Here is a 14,517-nt window from a genome sequence, read left to right as displayed (position 1 = left end):
CATAACTTTCGTTGATGGAGTCGACCCAGACCCCTCTCACACCTCCTCCCCTCCTCCACAGGTGTCCTACGTAAAAGCCATCGATATCTGGATGGCCGTGTGTCTGCTGTTCGTGTTCTCCGCCCTGCTGGAGTACGCCGCCGTCAACTTCATCGCCCGCCAACACAAGGAGCTGCTGCGCTTCAGACGGAGGCGACGACACACGAAGGTGAGTACATCCGTCACGTCTGGGATACAGTCAAACATTCACATTTACATTTTTTTCTTCTTTATCTGTCCACCAGTTCTGTGTTTTGTTTTATTGCGTCCCGCTCCTTCGACAGAGATATCAGCTGAATTGAAGAGTGAGGCGTTATAAATGAGACGAAGGTGATTCTGAGGAACAAAACGTCTGATAAAACACAATGACATCAGCTTCAGAAAGAATAATATACGAGTTAAGGATTTGGCAAAGATGATTTATGAATCAAACTCTTCAATTCTACTGATTCTCCATATCTGCCCTTTACGTTGTGTCCTTCAGCTGTTTAGATGCATTAAAGAAAAATGAATGAAATACAGAAAGTATGTAAAGAGAAAATATCTTTAAGAAGAAGGAGAAACCAGACGAGCTCTGTTTTCCAACGGTCAAACACAAACACTGTTCTGTCCACACTGGAGCCTCAGCTTTGTCTAGACTTGTTGTTTTCGTCTCCAAACATCCAAAACGAAACAGGAACAAATAGTTTCAAACCACAAATGTGTTGTTTTTAAGGGTTGAATAGTGGTACCACTGCGGTGGAAATGCTCCTCGCACTTTTATCAGAATAAAACATTTGAGTTTGTCAGGTGTTCGTCGGGACGAGGCTCGGCAGCGTAAACATGAAGAATGCAGTTTGGATTGGAATCCCTGCTCCTCGGGCCTCCTGAAAGATTCACCGCTCATCACCGGGGCAGAAACACAGGCCATCAATGTTTCATGGGCGGAGCGTGGAGCATGATTAAAAGCTGAGTAGGAGAGCAAACAGAGACGAGGCTCATAATGGATTCACGATGTAGAACAGAGAGAAAAAAACAACAAAGAAACTTTACCCTCAGCTCTGAAACTTTTGTTTATGGAAATGCATCATTTACGAGAAGCAGAGATGAGAGCGTTGCAGTGTTTTTAGTTGTGAAAGGTCTTCTCAGTGAGAATGTCCGTGTCTATGTGAGACTGTTATGCTTTTTAGTCCTCCTAACATTGTCAGTGTCTTTTATCTTTATTATGTTTTTGAATATTAATATTCCAAAGTCAACGTCCGGCCAAAAACAACACAATCTCACTCCCAAATCGTCAAATACGGCAGCTTTAGTGGCCCTATATGCTTCAGACTAAAACATTTGTGTACTCCTTTAACGGCCTCAATTTATGCTCGTTACATGCAACACTGTCAAAATAAAATTAAACATCAGTTTTCACCGGAAATTGTGGTTTGAGTTAAAATAAGTCAGTTAGGAGGTTATGTTACATCACGGGTCACGTAAACGCCACGTGCTCATGTGACTTGGTAACACATCGTTCTAGTGTGACATACTAAAGCCACATACTAACGCAACTTAGTACCGTGGCTAACACAGCAGGACTAACGTAACGGGACTTTTCGCAACGTGGTAATGCCATTTGGTGAAATGACGTGCTAACACGTCTTAGTAACGCTACTAACACAACATGCTGAAGCGACTTGGTAACGTGCCTTAGTAACATGACTGAGTAACGCAATTTAACGTTGTTTAACGTAAGTCAACGTTGATTTTGTTTTGTTTCACGCGGGACACAAACACCATCTCCTGGGTGATTTCTGACCCCACCATCGAAACCCGACCTCCTCCCTACGCATCCGTTATTGATCTTTACACTGCATGGCCATAACTACAGTCACATAAAGCGTCAAAGTTTGAAATCTAGGACTACTGACCAAGCTGCCGTTTTGAGAAAAGGAGATGGGAGTAAGATTAGACTAGTCAAAAATGAAGATATGAAAATAACATTACATTACATTACAGTCATTTAGCAGACGCTTTTATCCAAAGCGACTTACAGGAAGTGTATTCAACATAGGTATTCAAGAGAACTACTAGTCACCAGAAGTCATAAGTGCATCTCCTTTCTTAAACAAGCATCTTAAAGCATAAACCAGAGCAAAAGTATAGTGCAGAAACAAATTACTACGAAAACAATAATTGCAACAGACTAATACGAATATAATAACATGACTGAAAGCTCCAAGACAAAGACCAGATGGACCTTGTGGTGATATTTTTGAATGAAACTGAGTTGAACCAAGTGGCTTCAAATCTCAAATAATGAACATTCTAGCAAACAGCAACGTGTTTTTTTTTCTTGTCAGGGTTTTTTGTGCACGGATGTGTTTCTGAATCTGTTTATGTCTTTGCACCGTTTTAAAATGACACTTAAACCACTATTGATGGAAAACATGTTGATGACATCAACAACCTTTAGTCTTTCTTTGTTTTGACATCGCTGAAGTCAAAAACACATTTATCAGCCTCAGAAGCTCCTTACTTATTTATTTTCAAAAAGCCTCTGAAGAGTGTTTTTGATGTTATGAAGATAAAGTGGAGATCTGAAAATATGTCAGTTTATTTCATTTCCCCAAACTGATTTGGATATATTTAGTAACTATGACAAAACACGATGTCAACGAGGACTGTTGGGATGTAGAGAGCTCGTTTTCTACTTTCTTTGGTTGGTTTTGTCTTTGAAGCATTTAATCAATCAATTCTATGTGTCCGGTCGGATTTATCAGCCCGAGGCTGCTGCATTGAATAAGGAGTAAAGCTGTCAGGCCTGCGGGGAATATTGAAGAGCTGGTTGATTGTGAAACTGGTGCTTCGTATGTGTATATGTGTGTGTGTGTGTGTGTGTGTGTGTGTGTGTGTGTGTGTGTGTGTGTGTGTGTGTGTGTGTGTGTGTGTGTGTGTGTGTGTGTGTGTGTGTGTGTGTGTGTGTGTGTGTTTGTGTAGGTAGAGGGCAAGAAAACACCCACAATAAATGCAACAATGAGCCTGCAGGAAACAATCTGTATAGTCCTGGATTTGTGTAGTGTGTGTGTGTGTGTGTCTAGGTGTGTGTGTGTGTGTGTGTGTGTGAGAGAGAGAGAGAGAGATGGAGAGATTGTATCTTTACAGCCGGTGAACACGCATGAGTGCGTTTGCGAGTGCTGTCGTGCATCTCGCCGTTGTAGGGCATGTGTTCGTGCATACCGCGACCGGAGCTGCTTGATTGAGTTTGACACGTTTGAGTGTGTGTGAGCACGCTCGTCTGTTTCCGTATTTATGAGGACCGAGAGTCCTCGCAAGGCTGGTGAGGTTTACATGGTTCTCTGTGAAGTGAGGACCTTGTGCCAGAAAGTCCAGTTCAGGATTAGACTGGTTTAGTTTAGGGAGAAGGATCAGGTTTGGGTTTTTTGCAGTTATTATTATTTGGGATGATTATTTTCATAGCTGATTAATCTTTTTTGTTTGTTTTTTTACAATGAATCAACTATTTGTTCTCTCTGTTCTTATCTATAAAATATCTGAAAATAGTGAAGAGATGTCAATCATCAAAAATGCTCAATAGAAACAATGACACAAAACATCTTTCAGAAACTGAAACTAGCAAATATTTCTGATTATGAAGATCATGTTTTATGATCAAAAGCTCCAGAACAGCAACTAAACAGACCTTGTAGTGAGATTGCTTTTGATAAGGAAAACAAATTAAGTGAAGTAATGAAAAAAGAAATACTATAGATGTAATATATAGTAGCAGAAGAAATTAATTTTGTTCCTCATTAAAATGTTTCCTCATAATAAAGAATAAATAACAATTAGGCATTCAATTAAATGTACAGAATAAACAAAACTATATGTTGAGTGAAAAGCTGTAGGCTTAAACTGTTTATAGCAACTACAACAAAATGATTTTGTGTTGCAGAAAGTGTTTTTTTTGTCTTCTTTCATCTTCCTCGGACCCCTTGGATAAATCTCGTTACCAATTTGTGGGATCCTGCCCTCGAGGTTGGGAACCGCCTTTCACAGACGACATCTTAAACATGATTGTTGAGTATTTTATTCCACCAAATTAAATTTCCCACTCGGACAAATGTGAATTTAAAGGAGTAAAACGCAGAGTTTAGTTGAACAAAAGGCCCCCTGCTGAGTTTGATAAAAGCGTGGAGTGGGGAAGGAGTCGCGGAGCGGAGCGGGGTTTGTGGGGAGGGAAAAAAAGATATATGAAAAAAGAAATAAACCCTAAATCCTATTGTTGTAATCCCCAATCCCCTGAGCTGTGATGGTGGGTGAAGAGGTAGATTAGCGGTCCGGCTGCCGCTGCACTTTCAGGTGAATCAGACACTAACCTCGCTCGAGAGAGAGAGTGAGAGAACGAGGCCTCAGGATTGACCCACATCTGGCACGCCGAAACCTCGGCATCGTTTTTATTTTGCTGTTACACGGTTTATTTTCGGCTCACATGATGAGAGCCGGAGGTGACTTTAGGACGGCGCTCTGTTATGACATTTGAGTTTTGTCTGTTCTGTTGACGACGACATCTTTCACAGCTGGGCCCGTTTTGTTTTGTTAGAGAGGAATTCTCAGTGGGGGTTTTTTTGCCGTCATGTTTTGTTGCTGAAGTTGAATTCAAGACAAAAAGCTGAGTTGTGTTTTGTGTTGAATGTCGTTCATGGCATGTGACTGATGGGCTTCTCCTGTCTCGAGGTGGATTCAGGTGACTGAAGTCTGTGCTTTATTCATGAGGGGTTCTTTACCCTTCACATGTAGCGGGAGGCGATTGTGTGTGAGTTCACACTTAAGCCGTTACTTCTGCCCTTTTTCACACCGGAGGTACACGTGTTGAAAAATAAATGCGGGTTGTAACAACTGTCAGGCGATTTCATGAGAGCAGCATCCAAGAGGCAGAGAGATGGAAATGAGAGGGGAAATTAATATTGGATGGAAAAGTTATGAAAACAGATGAAGATCCACAGAATGAGGATAAGACAAAGATAAGAATTGGATGAATATATAGACGTTTTTTTAATAAATCTGCTGTGCGTCACCAGTCATTTATATAAACAAAAGAAAGCAAAAATGAACCACTGAACACTTTGTTCTTTTCCTATTAGATGAAAACAAAATGGAAACTAGTTGTTATACCGAGCTTTCAATGTCAGAGATGCTTAAAATGTTTAATTAAAAAACACAAAGATGTGTTTTAAAGCTTTATTATAATTGGAGAGTCACACATTAAAGGACTAGTTTGACATTTTGTGAAATGGGTTAATGAGTTCTTTTGGCAGAGAGGTGGGCGCTTTATATTTAATGATAATAAAAAAGGAAAAAGATTCAAGATAAATACAGTTGGAAGGGAGAACACGTTAAGACTTCAGCCGTCAAATCCAAAAAGTCAAAAGCACATTATTTCCCCCTGAAGAGTAGCGGATTAAGAGTATAAAGTGGCATTAAGTGGAGGTATTCTAGCAAAGTACAAGTACCTCAAAACCCTACCTGAGTATCCTTAAATGTACTTTCTTTCCATCGCTGGTGCAAAACCTACCTTGACTCATCGCGAACCTTTGAGAGCAACTCAACCAGAAACTAAAAGGACTCCTAAGGACACAAAGGAAACACGGAGAGGAATTTAAGGTATTTGCATTTGAAACAGGATTTCGCCGAGAGGTTTTGTATAATGTGCTCCAAATGTAGGGAATTATTCAAAAGTGTAAAACAGTTTTAAATTCAGCTCCTCGGGTCTTTTTTACTTTCTTTTTTTTTATTCAAGCTCAATGAAAAAAAAAACCTGAAGAATAAGAACGTCACCATAAATCCCAACTGCTCTGCTGTGAAATAAATCCAGGGAATGAGAGAGAGAGAGAGAGAGAGAGAGAGAGAGAGAGAGAGTCCTTCTACGTTCTTAATTAACCTCTCTGGCCAGTCCTTCTAATGTGAGTCTAATGTGATCCACGGACCTCCATTAGGGCTCTTAGAGGGCTATCAGTCAGGTTCCAGCTCTCTGCAGAGGATCCAGATCATCTAAACCCCCCCGACAGAGCTTCTCTATCCACGACTCGCCTCTTTGTCCAGAAACAAAGACAGAGGTTGAGACAGTACGACTGTAGAACACGAGAAAGTTTGTGGTTTTTTTCGTTAAAACAAACATTCTCATTTGAATTATTCCTCTAATTTGCACAATTTACATCAAATGCTAACGTTCAGAGTCAATGCAGGAAGTAGTGATGTGTCATACCTTCCCAGTTTGCAGCACATCAAAAGCTTGCAATGGATGTTTGCATTTGTTTTGTCCTTTAAACGTAGCCATAATCTTTGACCTTTAACCTTAACCAAGTGTTTTAGCTGCAAGAAAACACTAATCTGTGCATATTATGTGGGTTAGCTTCAGGGGAGAAGGATTCTTCTGACTATATCGAGTGTTGACCATACTTTATGTGCTATATTATTATATATAATTAGAAATATGTATTTATATTCACAGAGGAGTGCTTGACAGTTCACTTTGTGGTCAAAGGATTATTATAAGTTGTGTGTTCCAAATGTTAGTACAGAGGATACTTCCGACTGACAACACGATTTGATCCTTTGAATGCTTTTAAATCTATTTCTAAAGACCTGGAGACAGAATCACTCGGTCCAAAACTGATATTTTGGATGCGTGAACATGGGATATTATATATTATATTATTGTCTGTTATTTAGTGTCTGTTTACAATCAGTGGTTATATCTTGACCTAATGCCTGGCCAAGAGATTTTTGAAATTCTACCAGAAATAAAAGCAATTTTAAGAACATCTGATGTTAAAAAATAGGGTGTGATTAAAATGTTATCTGGTGTTTTGCAGAATTGTCAAATATCAACATTTATTTCTGCTGATCTGAATCGATTTTTTTCAGCAAAGGGCACCAACATAAATACAAGTTAATCATAATGTAACAAAGACTTAAAGAGCACTAAATCACTCGTTGAACTTTCTGTTTTGTTGATATGTTTTTCTTTAATAACTTTGAGAAGGACATCTTGCTGCTAGCACTAGTGAGAACATCGTCTATGAACGTGTTTCATTACAGCGATAAAACCCTGAACGCCTGCACGCTGTCGTTACAAAGGCAGCACTTACATTTCTCCAAGGGATTATTGCAGAACTATTACCAATACATGTGTGCTGGCTCAGCGCTTCTCCTCATCAAAGAAGGGAAATGCAAACAGGAGAAACAATCTGCGGTTGCATTAGCAGCCAGGACGCACGGTACGGCTCAGCTCGTCGTGTTCTACGGGAATTACCAGCATGCTTAGCACACATCTTCAATCCCGTATGCTAATTGAGTTAGGACTGTAGGATGTATTGGATTAGAGCGATATTCCCCCTGGAGGGATTTGTTGGTTGTTGATTACGGACACAGCAGTGATGAATGGCTACGAAGTGCAGCTGAGTGCAGTCGGGAAGTCTCTGAAATCCGAATGGAAAATGTCCTCGAGGGGGTTTATGCAACTGTTAGATGCACGTGTGCTGCTTTTAAAGTCTCCTTTGAAGCAGCAAGGGGATCATGCATGAATAAGACCGGGAGGAAAGTAGAAGGACGGTTAAATAGTTCTGGGATTTCCTGGAAGCAACAGAGGCGATTTTATGGAATTAACAGCAGCTCGGTTGCAAAGTCTGTTGGATGTGACGCTGTCGGACGTCTCCTCTCTCTCTGTTGAGAGGAGAAGCTGTCGTTGCAGTGCAGGTAGCGGCAGTCGGAGGTAGTCCCACGTTCTGCTGATTTCTGTGCTTTCTGCCCTGACGCTTTATTGATTCTTTAGTGACACCGATAGTCCGGAGAGGACGAGAGAGAAAGACAAAGAGAGAGAGAGAGAGAGCGGGAGCAATTGGACTGAGGCTACCTGCTCCAGAAGGTCTAATTAGAAAGACGGAGCATCGAATAGATGGATACCGCAGCCCTGTGAGAGGGAGGAGAGGGAGGGAGGAGAGGGAGGAAGAGAGAGGAGAGAGAGGAAGAGAAAATAGAGGGGGAGAAGAGAGGGAGGAGAGGGAGGAAGAGAGAGGAGAGAGAGGAAGAGAGAGGAGAGGGAGGAAGAGAGAAGAGAGGGAGGAGAGGGAGGAGAGAGGGGAGAGAGAGAGGGAGGAGAGAGAGGGAGGAAGAGAGAAGAGAGGGAGGAGAGGGAGGAAGAGAGAATAAAGGGAGGAGAGGGAGGAAGAGAGAGGAGAGGGAGGAAGAGAGAGGAGAGAGAGGAAGACGGAGGAGAGGGAGGAAGAGAGAATAAAGGGAGGAGAGGGAGGAAGAGAGAGGAGAGGGAGGAGAGGGAGGAAGAGCCGGCTCCTCGGAGCGTCGAGGCAGAGTGGCACCCCCCCCTGCTGGGGGAGAGAGACAACTGCAGGGTGGATCAGATCAATAGCGCCACTCATCCTTGAAGGATAGGCCCGCCTGGCAGCGGCTCGCTTGTTGAACACAGACGAGCTCTCCAGACTGAAAAGAGAGAGAGACAGAGAGAGGCTTTTAGAAATCAAAGTCAAAGTGGAACATTACTGCCTCTCTCCTCCACTTCAATCAGGAAGTTCAGGCCGCAGAATGCAAATCAGTGTTATGTAGAGGAAGAGAGGCTTTAATTAAAATGAATTATTTGGGAGGAATTATTATTATTATGATCTGCTGTGAGTGTGATCACTTCTGTCAGACGCATCACAAATAAAAAAAACATGTTTCATTCGTTCGGCCTCGAGGTAGAGAGGGACCGTCCTCCTCCTCTTCTCCTTCACCTCAGCAACGAGAGGGGGAAAGGCTTCCTCCCCCTGCAGCTGGCTCTGTTTTTGGCACGCTCGGCCTTCTGGGAAAAAAATAGATGCACATTTTATTTTTTTTGTCGAAGGCGGCCTAAAGGGACCTCCCACTCGTCGTCCCGCTGTTTAGGAATGACAGGGCCTTATTATGCAACCCGACTAGGCTGATTGATCGGCTTTAATCAGCTCGTTAGCTGTGATTAGCCGGGGTTTTTAGCGGGGGAGGTGGGGGGGGGGGTAAGGTCGACATGCTGGTTCGCTCTAAATGCCTTGATCTCGCAGGCTGTTCGGCAGCTTTGAGAACACCGCAGATAAGAGAGCTCGGGGATTAAGAGGCGATCAGAGATCTCTCCCCGGCTGAACTCCGCCTCCTGATTGACGGCCGGCTGTGAAGTGACGCACAACGCCGAAGAAGAAGAAGAAGAAGTTTAACTGACAGACTGGAAGCACTTGTTGTTGTTGTTTTTTATCTTGAATGTAACTCGCTGGAACCAAATTGCCATATTACCTTTATGTTAATATTCATATTAACGTGGCTTCCTGTTGGCTGAAGAACTGCTTCGACCTCTTGACCTTATTAAAGCCACTGGATTAGTTGAAACATTTATTCTCGTCCGGCTCTCCGTGTTCTTACAAGACTCTAATGATTTGACCTTTTGGACTCGAGGATCAGACTGCTCTCCTCAAATCTACGTTCCCACACAATGAAACGGGATTTTTCCCCCGGATAACGATTGATTTTGACGTAACACAAAGACGTTTCTAATCATAGTCTGCATGAGAGAGGAGGTCAGGTCAAACAAACACACGATGTTTGTGTCCTGTGTGAGACAAAAATCAGCGTTGATTTATTTTAATTCACATTCATAGATTACGTACGTTATTTCAGGACAAACTATGATGTTTTTCTGAACCTGAAGTCATTTTGGTTTTGTTTCAATTTACAACTTTAACCACATATTTAAAAGTCCGGAATTAAATATGTTTCTCTCAAAACGTAGCTGAGAATGCAGTTAAATTGAAGGTGAACGCAATTCTGTAGGAGACGAGGACTTACTGATTCTGTAACTTCTTTTCCACTTGATGTTGGTTGTGCAACATCATCGTATGAAGCCTGCAGAAGTAAACACAATCACTAAATACAGAACAAAACGGTATTAAATCACTTTTCATAAAACTGAAGTTGTGCAAGTGGAAGGTGATATGATATGAAACACAAGATTACAGTTTACGGAAAAATAACTCCAAAATCTAAAACAAATACTCACTATTTATACTCAAAAGGAAATGCTTGTGCCACAGTTTGATCAAAGATTACAACAGAAGAATAACAAAAAAACAAAAGAATCAGAATGTATCAACAATGGCAACAATTGTTAAGTGTAAAAAAATGACACTGACACCATTGCAAAATAGAATAGAAGAGCAATAAGAGTAGGTAAATAAATAAATAAATAATTCAATTAAAAAAGACAAAGTAAATGTAATTGTATTTGAGATATTTTTAAAGATGAAAACAGAAGATTTAAACAATTTAGTCGTCAGTAATAAACATCTATAATATCACCACGCTGGAATATAGTATTTAAAATAATTAATGTAATGATAAACTATTAATTAAAGGTTCAGTTATGGAGCGGTGTTTGTGTGGAAGGTCGGCATGTTTTCATTACGTCCACCTGACATCAAAGGCTAAATTTAACCCTTTAACATTAAGCTGAAATGAACCCTGACTGACCTGATTTAAATATCACGTTTAATGCATGAAGCTAAAGATGTCGTGGCTTCACTGAAACGTTACTCAGATCAAACGCTGGAGCTGAAAGAGAGAGAGTTAGAGTTAGAGAGAGAGAGAGAGAGAAAGGAAGCGGTGCAGCAGATCATGTGGATAATCATTCCAGGTCAGCGGCTTGATGAGCGAGAGACATTAACACACCATGTTTTAATGTAACCAGGGATTCAAACAGGAGAGAGAGAGAGAGAAAAGCAGGAATGGATGAGAGGATGAATGGATGGAGAATCAGAGAAAACTTTGTATTAAAAATATATTTAAAAATATTCACTGTTCTTACATTAAAAAACATACGTTCTGTTAGTTTTCCTCAGAATATTTGCAGAATCGCTGCCAGGACTCACTTTATTGATGCTTTTATTTCCTTTTGTTACGGTGACTGAACTTTGGCTCGACACCAAAATCTGTGACACGTTACAAATGACTACAAAGGCCGATTGGAAAGGTTGTTGATGTGACAGGTCAAGCAGAACTAGAGGTGTCATCCTGTAACTTATATTCATATTCGGTTGTATTATATGTTTGGAAAAGTTTTACTCAAAAAATGTTTTGCATTTTCTTACAAAACCCAGCAAACCGTGTCAATTTTCAAAATAAAGTTCCGTCTTCACAGGAAACTCTAAATATATATAATAATATAGCACATAAAGTATGGTCAACACTCGATATAGTCAGAATAATCCTTCTCCCCTGAAGCTAACCCACATAATATGCACAGATTAGTGTTTTCTTGCAGCTAAAACACTTGGTTAAGGTTAAAGGTCAAAGATTATGGCTACGTTTAAAGGACAAAACAAATGCAAACATCCATTGCAAGCTTTTGATGTGATGCAAACTGGGAAGGTATGACACATCACTACTTCCTGCATTGACTCTGAACGTTAGCATTTGATGTAAATTGTTTTTAGGAAACAAAACTACAAAAAAATTGGCGTTTGGTTTGAAAAAAGCAACGTTGACCTCTCGTTTCACATGTGGAACGAACATCGGTCTCCTGGCTGAAAGATCACAAAAACATTTTCGTTAGATATTTACAAAATACTTTATCGTAGGTTTTTGCTATGAACGCTGGATGAGATCAGCTGTTTTTTCTGTTTTTGTTTTTTTTAAACCAATCTGAAAAACAGAAACATGATTCTCCTGTTTTTTTTGGTCCATATTCAAAGATAAACAGCTGTCTGGTGTATCAAATGTTACTCATACTGGCAGGCACTGTGGATGATTCATGCAACCTTTAAACACTAAATGTTTTTCTAACAACACATAAGAACAACCTCGTTTATTTATGTGCTGTTACAGGTCATTTGGTTTTAAACTCAAGCTTAGGGACTAAAGAGTCTCTTCAGTTCTTTTCACTGGATCACTGAGCACACACTTATGTTTGTCACAGTTATCTCACATATGAATGAACTAATAGATATCACCATGAAACTTTACCAGTTGATTACTGACATTAAGACAATCATTTTTTGTATTACAAGTTTTCTGACATGTTATGTTTAAATATGCAAATTAGGCATTATCTACTGGTAACTATTGGTGAATTTAGTAGAAATCTACAGACGCAAAACGACAAAGACGTGAAATAAACATCTAAATGTGTATGTTTGATGTTTTATTTCCACTAGTCTGAATGAAGACATGTTAGGGAAGAAATATAGAGAATCTGTTTTGATAATACGTAGACCAACACCAATTTTCTGAACTCACATCTTCTCAGACATTCCTCTCAGCTCCATCCACTCGACGCCGACATATCGATACTGAAACATCCTAAAAAAGCCTCAAATGGCCCTAATCGAGCAGAGATGTAGAGTGGAGAACAGGGTCGAGGACGGGTTTGAAATGAATCCACCACGAAATGGATCAGCAAAGTCAAATTTATAATATATATTTCCTTCCCCACCGCTCGGTTGGAATTGCTTTTGGAGGAGTGGGGGGTATTCATAAAGCGTAACGCTAGCCGAGGAATTCCTCCTCCGGCCTCGTTCAGCAGAGACTGATGCCGGCACTAGTTGGGGCTGACATCTCTCCGGATCGTGTTTTATGTAAATGCAGGTCCCTAAAAACAAGTATCCAAGGGTAATATTTGCAGAGGAGATGGTGGAGGATAGCGAGCCTGACGCAGTTTGCTTTCTGCTTCCTGCTAATCTGCTCGATTAATCAGAGGCAGACGTATAAGTGCTTCAATCGGGAGAGCAAAGCATGATGGATGAGTGAGCTAAGAGGTCCTCCTGCTCTCTTTTTACCCTCCATTTTACCAGTCTTCTCCTTTTCAACCACTCCATCACTCGGACGTGTTTTAACAGAAGATTCTTCTCAACCTTGTTTTCTCTTTCTCTTACACTTTTTTTATGTTGCTGTCTTTTACATTTTCAACTTTTCTTCTTTTTCTCTGCTTCTTACTTTCTGTTTCTGTCTGAAATTCCAGCTTTATCTTCTTTACTTGTTCTTCACTCTTGTTTATCCAATTTCCTTATTCTCCTCCTTTTTCCCTGAATAACTCCAGACGCTCTATCTAGACCCTTTTACATAAAGCATCATGAATAAACAACACCAAAATGCACAGAAATATGCAACTGCAATCGTTGTAGTGTTAATACAGTAGCAGTCAAAAGTTTGGACACACCTTCTCATTCAACTACTTTGAAGAATGTAAAATATAAAACATATTCTGGTTTGTTGAGCATTTGTTTGTTTACCACATAATTCCATATGTGTTCCTTCATAGTTTGGATGTCTTCAATATTAATCTACAATGGAGAAAAAAATAAAAATAAAGAAAAACCATTGAATGAGAAGGTGTGTCCAAACGTTTGACTGGTACTGTATTTACCGGATGCATATATAAAACACGATGAAAGGACAAGACAATAGTGTAGATTTAGATTTCCTCTTGGAGGAACACTCCCAGTGTTTGAGCTCCTCTGACCTCAGCTGTGCTCATTCTGACATTAAGATGAATGATGTGTCAGTGACGGAGCAGAGTCCGGCCCTGACCCCATGTCACTGCGCTGAGGAGCCGAGGCCGAGGCTGCAGCCGGGATCTTACAAATACGGAGGTCATGAGCAGCTCCACCAACACTTTAAACATGAACAATGTATTTGCAGGCTTTACTTCCTAAGTCTACATTGTAAGAGCGCTCTGTATTCTGCCAGGAATACTTTGTTGTCTTTATTTTTATTTAATTAAATTAATATAATTATCAATAATTCAATTTTTAATGTGTTAATTTGTCTCTGTTCCAACAATCACCAACTTTTGTTTAGTTGAAATATAACCCCTAATTTATGGAATTAGACGTGAAAAGAAACATTTGGTATATGTGCACCTCAAAGCTACCAGACTCCATTGACAGAAACAGTAATTTTACCAAACTCAACAAAAAAAGGAATAATAACGATTGATTATAATAATAATGATGAAATAAATAAGAGATATAAAAAAAGAAGTAATGTAGCAATGTAGCATTTTCACTCTTTATGGCACGTTTGTGACATTAAACGTGAAACACCATAACATAAACATAGGCTACAGGCAATGAAGTTTATCGCCTATTTTAGCAGGTTTTACTGCATTTAAAAAACCTTTTTGTGAAAACAGTATCTAGATGCATCGACGTATATGAACAACTATTCTCATTTTACTGTTTTTGAAGCACCAATATAATGAATGTGGTTTCCATTGAGCTTTATCAAAGTGCGTCAGCTGCTACGAGACATAAACAATAAGGTGATTCACCATAGTTACGTTGCCGTGTAGCTGTTGCCGTGCGTGACATCACTTGTTGAAAACAGACTGAAAGAGTGCGTGTTGTTTTTTATTGTTTTTATAATGACCTGTGAGTTAATCACTGCATAAATCTCTCTCTGTAATATAAAACGTCTGTGAGGTTTTATGAATGCAGAGGG

General features: G+C 40.1%; 1 protein-coding gene across 1 annotated transcript in view; it reads left to right on the top strand.

Annotated features, from left to right (window-relative positions):
• glra1 (glycine receptor, alpha 1) overlaps positions 1 to 14,517 on the top strand; it is a 114,109-nt gene that overhangs the window by 96,060 nt on the left and 3,532 nt on the right. Inside the window, 1 exon segment of the mRNA XM_054597150.1 lies at positions 62 to 208. Coding sequence (XP_054453125.1) covers positions 62 to 208 — 147 coding nt within the window.

The sequence above is a fragment of the Anoplopoma fimbria genome, chromosome 4 (genome assembly GCF_027596085.1).
Source record: "Anoplopoma fimbria isolate UVic2021 breed Golden Eagle Sablefish chromosome 4, Afim_UVic_2022, whole genome shotgun sequence".
NCBI classification, from domain to species: Eukaryota; Metazoa; Chordata; class Actinopteri; order Perciformes; family Anoplopomatidae; genus Anoplopoma; species Anoplopoma fimbria.
Note: the sequence above shows the minus strand (reverse complement) of the source record. Positions and strands in the feature narration are given on the sequence as shown.